Source organism: Pipistrellus kuhlii, unplaced genomic scaffold (genome assembly GCF_014108245.1).
Source record: "Pipistrellus kuhlii isolate mPipKuh1 unplaced genomic scaffold, mPipKuh1.p scaffold_m20_p_22, whole genome shotgun sequence".
In the NCBI taxonomy this organism is placed as follows: domain Eukaryota; kingdom Metazoa; phylum Chordata; class Mammalia; order Chiroptera; family Vespertilionidae; genus Pipistrellus; species Pipistrellus kuhlii.
Genome location: NW_023425521.1, coordinates 5,236,598 through 5,247,460, shown reverse-complemented (window position 1 = coordinate 5,247,460; position 10,863 = coordinate 5,236,598). Strand labels below are relative to the sequence as shown.

Genomic DNA, 10,863 nt, shown 5'->3' with positions numbered 1-10,863 from the left:
AGTGCCACCGCCGGAACTCTCACTTCTCATTGGAGCGGAGAAAGTTTGTGGGCGGGGCGGGTTGTCTGGCGCCTGCGCCGTGCAGTGAGCGGGCTGGCAAGCGGCCGCTTTGCTAGCGGGAGCGGCTGCAGCGCCGGTGCTGGAAGAGAGAGATGCCGCGGGAAATCATCACCCTACAGTTGGGCCAGTGCGGCAATCAGAGTGAGCGGACCTCCGGCCCCTCCACTAGCCAGGCTCCCTAGGTTAAGTGGGGTATCAGGGTGGAATCCTAGACTCCCAGCTGCCCTTCCCAGAATTGTAAGGGCGGACATGCCTCCCCCAGGGTCCAGTTACCCAGCCCCGAGGGGCCTTCCCCTGCCCAGTCTCTGGCATACAGCCCTTTCCTCTCTCATGGGAGACTCCTGAAGTTTGACTTCCTATTTCTGGACCCCAGCTCCTAGCTGGAACCTGCCCTGACCCAGATATCCTCTTTCTCCCCCGTCCACTCTCCCCCTCCAGTTGGGTTCGAGTTCTGGAAACAACTGTGCGCAGAGCATGGGATCAGCCCCGAGGGCATCGTGGAGGAATTCGCCACCGAGGGCACGGACCGCAAGGACGTCTTTTTCTACCAGGTGCTTCCACCTACTTGGCCAGAGCCTGCAGTTGCCCAGGGGTCCTGAAGGGCAGGGCAGAGGCTTGGTACTGAGAAATCCTCTGGGCACAGGGGCCAGGGCGGCTGGCTTGAGGAGGGAGGGCAGATTGGAGTCAGAGGTCAGAGGACTGCGCAGGCCTTTGCTGAGTGGGCCCCCTCCTGGACTCCCTTTGACAGGCGGACGATGAGCACTACATCCCCAGGGCTGTGCTGCTGGACCTGGAGCCCCGGGTGATCCACTCCATCCTCAACTCCCCCTACGCTAAGCTCTACAACCCAGAGAATATCTACCTGTCCGAGCACGGAGGAGGAGCCGGCAACAACTGGGCCAGTGGATTCTCCCAGGTCATTTACTTGTCCCTGGCAAGACGCAAAATATCCTTCCTGTGTGGGGACAGGCCCCGTGACTTCCCCGAGAAATGAAATTGGACAGTGGGAAAAGGAGAGACGGAGAGACATGACTGAGCGGAATTCTTTTCTCTAAGTCAACTATGTAATATTTTTTAATACTATATTTTATTGATTTCTTACAGAGAGAAAGGGAGAGAGATAGAGAGCTAGAAACATCGATGAGAGAGAAACATAGGCCCCCAAGAATCTAGATAAGGCTTTATGGACCTGCATTATTATTTTTTAATGTATTTCTTTATTGATTTCAGAGAGGAGAGGAGGAGAGAGAGATAGAAACATCAATGATGAGAGAGAATCATTGATGGGCTGCCTCCTGCACACCCCCTACTGGGGATCAAGCCCGAAACCCAGGCATGTGCCCTTGGCTGGAATCGAACCTGGGAGCCTTCAGTCTGCAGGCTGATGCTCTATCCACTGAGCCACGCTGACTAGGGCTGGACCTGTATTATTACTTTCATTATACAGATGAAACAGGTATAGGAAGATTGGGTAACCTTCCCAGAGTCACTCAGCTACATAGAACTAGAGCTAATATATGAACCTAGATAGTCTGGATACAGAGTGCCTGCTCCTAACCTCTCCATGCAAATAAAAAAGCGGGGCCAGCCGGGACCAGTTTGGCTCAGTGGATAGAGTGTCAGCCTGAAAGGTCCCGGGTTCGATTCCGGACAAGGGCATGTACCTTGGTTGCGGGCACATCCCCAGTGTGGGGTGTGCAAGAGGCAGCTGATCGATGATTCTGTCTCATCAATGTTTCTAACTCTCTATCCCTCTCTCTTCCTCTCTGTGAAAAATCAATAAAAAATATTTAAAAATATAGTAAAAAAGCAGGGCCACTGTGCTCCAAAAATGGACGTTTGGGTGCAGTAAGGGGAATTAAGGGAGGCAATTCTGATGTCAGAGTCTTATCTCATGGTCCTGCCACTCTGACCCTCCCATGTCTGTACAGGGAGAGAAAATCCACGAGGACATTTTTGACATCATAGACCGGGAGGCAGATGGCAGTGACAGTCTAGAGGTAAGTGTCTCGGGAATGCTGGTGGGAAGTGACAGAAAGCTTAGTAACACCCGGTAGAAGCCACCTGCTAGGTACAAGGCCCTTTGCACTGGGCAGAAGCCACCGGACCCCCCGGGAAATAAGGCAGAGTCTCCTAAGCTCTATGTGTGGGGGGAGGGAAGTGGAAGGAGAGGGCTCAGAAAAATAAGAGTCGGAAATTGTGGGATGGGTTCAGTTTGAAATTCTGCCAGAATCCTGGACACTGACTCACCCCTCTCCCATGTAGGGCTTTGTGCTGTGTCACTCCATCGCTGGGGGGACAGGCTCTGGCCTGGGCTCCTACCTCCTAGAACGGCTGAATGACAGGTACGTCTGTGTTTTGAGGGGCTGGGAGGACTTGGTTTTCCAAATAACTGGGAGTCCCTTAAAATATACCTTCCTGCCGAAACCGGTTTGGCTCAGTGGATAGTGCATCGGCCTGCGGACTGAAAGGTCCCAGGTTCGATTCTGGTCAAGGGCATGTACCCTGGTTGCGGGCACATCCCCAGTAGGCGGTGTGAAAGGCAGCTGGTCAATGTTTTTCTCTCATCTATGTTTTGAACTATCCCTCTCTTCTTCTCTGTAAAAAAATCAATTAAAAAAAAAATACACACACACACACACACACACACACACACACCCCTTCCTAATCACTGGAGCAGGAAAGGGATCTTCTCATTCCTCCTGTAGTGGGGAAAGCTAAGGTACAATGACTGAGAACTAATGAAGAGATGACTATCAATGAGGGGATTAAGGTTTAGGAAGTTTGGACAGGTTGGAGTTGGAACCCAAGGTCCTAACGTGTCTCTCTGCCATATGGGAAGGTTACAGACTTCCAAAGTCAAGTCTCCCTTCTCTCCTGGTTCTGTAGCCCCGAATATTTTCCCGTCCAGAGTTAGCTTCTTCCAGACAGTTGTTGGCTTGTTTGGAGGTTCTAGCAGGGAAGCGCAGCTACTCGTATACCCTTGACCAAAGACCGGTCCTCTCCTCTTGAGGGAAAGTCGTCCTCTTCGACCAAGCGCGCAGCTTCGGGAGGGACGCACATGGATCGGTGAGGGAGGAGGGGGACACCCACTTAGCCAGCCAGAACAGCCGAATCAACCCTGGTGATCAATGGGGTGACAGATGTCGCAGCCAGATCGCCCTCACATCCCAGACAGTTGTTGGAAGTCCCGCGTTGACCCAGCCTACAGTCTGTTGGCCTGACCCTCTTCTCCCAACCCCCACCAGGTACCCCAAGAAGCTGGTGCAGACCTACTCAGTGTTTCCCAACCAGGACGAGATGAGCGACGTGGTGGTCCAGCCCTACAACTCGCTGCTCACCCTCAAGAGGCTGACCCAGAACGCCGACTGTGTGGTGAGCCCTGGCTTCTGCCTTTCCCTACTACCAACCCCCTGTCTGTGTCATCGTTTTCATGCATTTAAAAATTCCGTTTTAGCCAAAACTGGTTTGGCTCAGTGGATAGAGCTTCAGCCGGCAGACTGAAGGGTCCCAGGTTCGATTCCTGTCAAGGGCATGTACCTTGGGTGCAGGCACATGCCCAGTAGGGGGTGTGCAGGAGGCAGCTGATCGATGTTTCTAACTCTCTATCCCTCTCTCTTCCTCTCTGTAAAAAAATCAATAAAACATATTTTAAAAAATAAAATAAAATAAAAATTCCATTTTAAGGCCTTCTGGACTCTAGTCCTGTGCAAGTCCCTTTTCAATTAGTCTTTCTGGCTTTGAAACTCAAGAGAAATTAAGCTTCAGAGCCCAGGCTCAGGCAGAGCTGCTGTTCTTTCTAATCTCCCAATTCTGCCACCCTCTTCTGTCCCCCCCAGGTGGTGCTGGACAACACCGCCCTGAACCGGATCGCCACAGACCGCCTGCACATCCAGAACCCCTCCTTCTCCCAGATCAACCAGCTGGTGAGCCGCTGCTTCTGGATTCCTTTGGACTGGAACCCCTTCCTCCTGGAACCCTTGTCTGGGGAAGGGAGCACCCCCCAACCAGGCCCAGGCCCCTGACCTGGCATCCCTGTCCCCAGGTGTCCACCATCATGTCAGCCAGCACCACCACCCTGCGCTACCCTGGCTACATGAACAACGACCTCATCGGCCTCATCGCCTCCCTCATTCCCACACCACGGCTCCACTTCCTCATGACGGGTTACACCCCCCTCACCACGGACCAGTCGGTAAGAACAGCCCTCGCTGTCTCAGGCCCAAATGACCCGGAGCCCAGAAACCTCTAACCCACCTTCCTCTTTCCCTGCTGCCCAGGAGGCGCTGTGCTCAGGGGCTGGCACAGACTGGAAGACTTCCTTGCTGACTTGCTCTCCTCCCTCCCTTGCCTTTGGCTCCCTGCAGGGTCTGGGCTGTATGGGGTCTCCTTATGCTCCTGCACAGGGGCATGAGTTTGCTGAGCTGAGGATGGCTAAGATTCCTGATCCCACAGCAGAGGCTCAGCAGAGGCCTGAACCTAAAGACAGTCCCCAAAGAGGCCGCACTGCCCCGAGTTTGGTGCGGGGCATGTGTTGCCTCCTCTTCTCTGTCCGTGCATCTGTGGACTGTGCCCTGAGTGCTGGCCTGGTCCCCGTGGCCCACTGTCCCCTCAGGTGGCCAGCGTGAGGAAGACCACGGTCCTGGACGTGATGAGGCGGCTGCTGCAGCCCAAGAACGTGATGGTGTCCACCGGCCGGGACCGGCAGACCAACCACTGCTACATCGCCATCCTCAACATCATCCAGGGCGAGGTGGATCCCACTCAGGTAGGTGAGGCCCCTTCGTTCCACCCTGGGACCTGCGGGGGTAGAGGAGAGGCGACCACCACCACCCTGTGCCCACCCCAGGTGCACAAGAGCCTGCAGAGGATCCGGGAGCGGAAGCTGGCCAACTTCATCCCCTGGGGCCCAGCCAGCATCCAGGTGGCCCTGTCCAGGAAGTCTCCCTACCTGCCCTCCGCCCACCGGGTCAGCGGGCTCATGATGGCCAACCACACCAGCATCTCCTCGGTGAGTTTCACAGCTTGCCCCTATTTCCTCGTGATAATTTTCCTGGTTGTGTTCACCTCTCTCCATCCCTGCTGCTCTGCTTCTGCCTCTTTTCCTGGGAAGATAGCCCAGCCCTGGTTCCCGGGATGTCTGTTGGGGCCATGTTGTTTCTCTAAGTTCTTTTTGACCCCTGCCTTCTGCACGCCTCAAGCTCTTTGAGAGGACCTGTCGCCAGTACGACAAGCTGCGGAAGCGGGAGGCCTTCCTGGAGCAGTTCCGGAAGGAGGACATCTTCAAGGAGAACTTCGATGAGCTGGACACCTCCAGGGAGATCGTGCAGCAGCTCATCGATGAGTACCACGCAGCCACGCGGCCAGACTACATCTCCTGGGGCACCCAGGAGCAGTGAGTCCCCCAGAACAGAGACCCTCGTCTGCCTTACTGGTTGGCCCAGGCCCCGCCTCACTGACCACCCCTCGGAGCACAGATCAGGGACCTCACACTTTCCTTTCTCATAAACACACATACGTACACTCTCTGTTGGTGTGGGGACACATGTCTTTCTCCTCTGATGAGACTATGTTTAATAAAACACTGGATAGAAATCAAACCACTGGTCTCTTTGAAGGCTTTGAAAACTGGGGAGGAGGAATGCCTGTTCTCTCCCCGTCACAGACAGGGTCCTCCCCCGTGTCTAGCACCTTCAGCTCTGAGCAAATAGCGTCCCCTCGTTTTTCCTTCTCCTGCCTAGTTTTGGAGAACAGGGATGGGGTTAGCTCACTTGAGAAATTTGTTTCCAGGGTAAAAAGGCCTACAGATACTACTGTGCTCTCCGTGTGACACCCTGGCTCCCAGTTCCTTCCCACCCCTCCCTGTATCAGGTGGCTGCCTCACCAGTTTCACATCCCCGCACCAAAGTGTCATGAGGATTGTCAGGGCAGCAGGCCTCCAGCTGCCGCCCCCACCACCAGACTATTGAGTCCACCCAGTGGCTTTCATCTAGCAAGTGGGGCAGTGCCTGCGAGTCACTGCTCAGGTAGCTGGAGTCTAGCGCAGTTAGGTCAGGAAACCAAACCTGAGGCCTAGACTAAGCAGGGCCAAAAATGGGCCCAGAGCTTAGGTGCTATGATTCTGTCCTCGGATGGTCTGTTTATTTGAAAGGGCCAGTGCCTTCCACTTCTGGTGGAAGATTGCAGGAAAGCAGTAAATACAGTTATCGAAAGTATCCAGAACACCCCGGTTGGGTGGCTCAGTTGCATTGTCCCATACACCAGGATTGTGGGTTAGATTTCCGTTCCGGGCACATACCCAGGAATAGTTGGGGTGCAAACAGGAGGCAGTGATCTGTATTTCTCTCACATCATCACATCAATGTCTCTCTTAAAAATAAATCTTAATAAATAATAAATTAATAGCCGGGACCGGTTCGGCTCAATGGATAGAGCGTCGGCTTGGGGACTGAAAGGTCCCGGGTTTGATTCCGGTCAAGGGCATGTACCTTGGTTGCGGGCATATCCCCAGTAGGGGGTGTGCAAGAGGCAGCTGATTGATGACTCTCTCTCATCAATGTTTCTAACTCTCCCTTCCTCTCTGTACAAAATCAATAAAATATATTTTTTAAAAAAAGAATGCCTTTAAAAATAATAATAATAATAATAATAAGTTAATAAATAAATAAATAGATCTTCAGGATCAGAAGGGCAAAGCAGGTTGTCCCTAGGCTGTGGTGGGTTGTCGAGCCCCTTTTAGGCCTTTTGCACCCCAAAAGTAAGGGTTGCAGTAGCAGTAACATGTGCAGCACTGGGTTAAGTACTAACCATTTCGTTTAATCCTCATGACAATCCTCTGAAGTGGTAGATATTATTATTAGTCCCATTTTATAAATTAGTCCCAAGAGTTAGTTGATTTATCAAGTTACCGAGCTAGTAGATGGCGGAGTTGGAGTCAAACCCTGGCTTGCCTGACTGGCCTCGATGTTACTAAACATTGCACATCAGCCTGCTGTTTGCGATAACGTACAGGGCTGGCACAGAACCTCCCGTCTCTGAAGTTTTTTAGAGCCTTTGATGGGCCCACGGTGGTCAGAGGATGCAGGGACTTTGAACACCTGTGCAGACAGGGGAGGAGGTGTCAGCCTCAGCGGACCACAGGTCCACCTACAACGTGTCCCCATTACCACCCAGGTCAGAGTAGCTGGGGACCCGTGTCTGCCTTCTTACCCTCACCACCCCACACTGTCTGCGGTCAAAGCTGGAGGGCCTGGGGCTGGCAGCGCTCAGCACACAGCCCTACAAGGGGCCCGCAGCTCCCTGTGGAGGCTGACGAGCACCCAGGAACGTTGGGCTGGGACTCACTATTGGCCTGGGACACACTTCCTCTCACGAACCTATTGTCCTTCATAAAGCTCTGTAAACACACAGTAGCACACAGGCCAGACCCTTATGGTTCCTGGGCAGAGCACAGGCAGTCGGAAGCCATGCCCTGGGCAGGGAGGCCACAAGCCTGTCCCTACAACAGTCGAAGCCGAGCCTGTCACCATGGACCGCCAAGGCTGACTCAGGGAGAGCCTCCCAGGCAGGCAGGCAGGAAGATTGACTTCAGGGAAAACCAGCCTGCACCTGGTCCCTCTTTGGCTCCGCCTCTGCCCCCTGCACCACTCTGGGCCTGGCCTCACTCCTCTCCCCTTACTGCTCCTGCCCCTGATAACCAGCATTTCATCACTCGGAGGCGTCTGCCTGAGTGGGGATCATAAGGTGGCAGCTGTGGTGAGGCTACTACATGTGCGTGGCCCGCTGGCCCACCTCCAGGGCCCTCCTTTGCAGGAGCCCGGGCAGAGGAAACACCCAGCTAGTCCAGAGTAAAAAGTTTGGTGTGGTTAGTTCTATGGTCTTCAACCCAGAGCAGCGAACGCCCTACGCCAGGGGGCCTCCCCGGGAGGGAGAACTGATGGGATCTGCAGAAACGCCTCCCGCAGAGATGTTTTCTGACGGCTGAGCGCCAGGCACTATAAGCACAGTCTGATACCTCCGTGCCAGCCTCGGAGCCAGGCCCCTCCCCCAGGGCTATTTCCAGACAGCCAGCCGATCACCCCACACCAGCGCCGCCCCTCCCCGTTCTTGGCCAGCAGCAAACCCCAACGTGTGTCAACTAGAGGGCAGTGAGGAGGCCAGGTGGAGAGGGAGCGAGGCCTCCGGGAACAAGGGCAGCAGGTGGTGCTGGTGGTGAGAAATCCCTGTGGTGTCTGAGAGACTGCAGACTGCAACAGCAACAGCCCCAGCGAGGGACTCGGCGAAATGCTCATGCCTGGGATGGGGCCTCTTTCCGACTAAACAAAGGAAAGAAAATGAGCCAATTAAAGGTAATGTTCACAGAATATCCCACGTGATGTGACCCGAGGGGCCCTCGAACATGCATGAGACAAAGACCTAGTAGCAGGAAGCACATGATCCGAAACAGAGCAGTGTAAACGAAGAATCTGAAACTCGGGGACCGAGACTTTGGAAAGGGGATTGAGACGAGGTGAAGGGGTGATGAGGGTAAGCACAGGCACTGGACAGAGCCGGGATCAGTCCAGGGAGCCGTAACCATGGTCTCCACCAGCCACAGCATTCTAGAGCTCCCTAGACCGGGCAGGCACTCCGCAGTGGAAAGTTGATTAAAATTCAATATGCAGTACCCCCTCCAGTAAGGCCAACTGCGACTGGCTCACTTTTCATTCCCTCTCGGGTGTCTTAAGCAGGGAAGGGGCTACCCTAGGAAATGAACAGAAACAGTTTAAACTGACATTCTGGCCGAAACCGGTTTGGCTCAGTGGATAGAGCATTGGCCTGCGGACTGAAAGGACCCAGGTTCGATTCCGGTCAAGGGGCATGTACCTTGGTTGCGGGCACATCCCCAGTGGGGGGTGTGCAAGAGGCAATTGATCGATGATTCTCTCTCACCGATGTTTCTAACTCTCTATCCCTCTGTCTTCCTCTCTATAAAAAAAAAAAATCAATAAGAATATATTTAAAAAAATAATAAATAAATAAATAAATAAACTGACATTCTGGTGTACTAACCCATCATGTATAAGTTTTCATTAAATCCCAAGGGCCAGCTCACAGGCATGAGTTGGTAAAACTGAGTTTTTTGCAAAGTGGCAGGCCCTGTCTGTTGGGGTCTAACACCCCATGCCACCCAGACAGAAACACCCCCTCAGGTTTCTGGTACAGAGTGCTCTGTGAGTGAGCCTGGCTGTGGAGCCCAGAGGGGGGCAAGTCTTTCCTCCAGTCCTCAAATCCATCACTGAATTATTTTTTTAAATATACTTTTATTGATTTCAGAGAGGAAAGGAGAGAGAGATAGAAACATCCATGATGAGAGAGAAGCAAAGATGGGCTGCCTCCTGCACGCCCCCTACTGGGGACAGAACCCACAACCTGTGCATGTGCCCTTGACTGGAATCGAATCCAGGTCCCTTCAGTCTCCAGGCCCATGCTCTATCTACTGAGCAAAACCAGCCAGGGCCTATCATTGAATTAATTTTTTAAAATATATTTTTATTGATTTTTCACAGAGAGGAAGGGAGAGGGATAGATAGCTAAAAACATCGATGAGAGAGAATCATAAACCAGCTGCCTCCTGCACACCTCCCACCGGAGATGTGCCTATAACCAATCGATTGCCCTTGGCCAGAATCGAACCTGGGACCTTTCAGTCCGCAGACCGACGCTCTATCCACTGAGCCAAACTGGTTTCGGCATCGTCACTGAATTATTAATAGAGTGACTAACTCATCCTGGTTTTAACATTAAAAGTCCTGAGACCCAAGAATTCCTTGGATTCAGTTTTAAAATTAATATACCCACATCCCCTCAGTCCTGGGGAAACCAGGACAATTGATCACCCTAAATTAAAAAACTCCACAGAAATATACAGATGATGTATTGTAGAATTGCATACCTGAGACTTATTTAGGTTTATTAACCCATGTCACCCCAATGCATTCAACAAAAAATAAACTTTAAAAAGTTTAAAAATAAATTTAAAAATAATTTAAAGTGGAAAAAAAGCAAAAAATAAAGAACTTCACAGAGAATGACCAGAAAAATATTGAAACAGTATGTATGAATAATCAGAGCTGAACTGGGCCTAGCTGACATTTGTTTGTTCATGAATTAAGCAATCATTTGTTAAAAATAGAGATCACAGCCCTAGTTGGTGTTCTCAGTGGTTAGAGTGTCCACTCATACACCAAAGGGGCGCTGAGTTGATTCCTTTCAAGGGCAGGTACCTGGGTTGCAGGTTCCCTGGCCCCAGGGTATGTGCAGGAGGCAACCAAGGGATGAGTCTCTTTCACTTTGATGTTTCTCTCTCTCTCTCCTTCCCTGGATGTGGCTCAGTGATTGAACATTGACCCATGAACCAGGAGTCACAGATCAATTCCCTGGATTGGGGGCTGGATCCCCAGTGAGGGGCATGCAGGAGACAACCAATCAATGATTCCGTCTCCTCACTGATGTTTCTCTCTCTCTCTCCCTCTCTGAAATAATTTTTTTAAATATATATTTTTGTTGATTTTTTACAGAGGGCAATAGACAGCTAGAAACACCGATGAGAGAGAATCACTGATCAGCTGCCTCTTGCACACCTCCTATTGGGGATGTGCCTCAACCAAGGCACATGCCCTTGACCGGAATCGAACCTGGGACCTTTCAGTCCGCAGGCCAATGTTCTATCTACTGAGCCAAACCAGTCTTGGCTGAAATAAAATTTTTAAATGTATATCATGACTCAAACATGTACATAAATCAAGTTTCATAAATTTTTTT

At 52.0% G+C, this 10,863-nt stretch overlaps 1 protein-coding gene across 3 annotated transcripts in view; it reads left to right on the top strand.

The window, feature by feature from the left end:
• Positions 1 to 34: 34 nt before the first annotated feature.
• The window catches only part of LOC118726263 (tubulin gamma-1 chain), a 31,933-nt gene continuing 21,104 nt past the window's right edge, over positions 35 to 10,863 (top strand). Inside the window, exons 1-11 of one of the 3 annotated variants that reach the window (XM_036450733.2) lie at positions 35 to 201; positions 499 to 611; positions 809 to 976; positions 1,992 to 2,060; positions 2,326 to 2,405; positions 3,309 to 3,435; positions 3,900 to 3,986; positions 4,106 to 4,255; positions 4,676 to 4,828; positions 4,910 to 5,071; positions 5,228 to 5,405. In XM_036450733.2, coding sequence (XP_036306626.1) covers positions 153 to 201; positions 499 to 611; positions 809 to 976; positions 1,992 to 2,060; positions 2,326 to 2,405; positions 3,309 to 3,435; positions 3,900 to 3,986; positions 4,106 to 4,255; positions 4,676 to 4,828; positions 4,910 to 5,071; positions 5,228 to 5,269 — 1,200 coding nt within the window. In that variant the 5' untranslated portion in view covers positions 35 to 152 and the 3' untranslated portion in view covers positions 5,270 to 5,405. Of the gene's footprint in view, positions 202 to 498; positions 612 to 808; positions 977 to 1,991; positions 2,061 to 2,325; positions 2,406 to 3,308; positions 3,436 to 3,899; positions 3,987 to 4,105; positions 4,256 to 4,675; positions 4,829 to 4,909; positions 5,072 to 5,227; positions 5,661 to 10,863 lie in introns of those variants that run through there. The other 2 variants (XM_045586247.1, XM_036450732.2) reach the window with 2 other exon arrangements.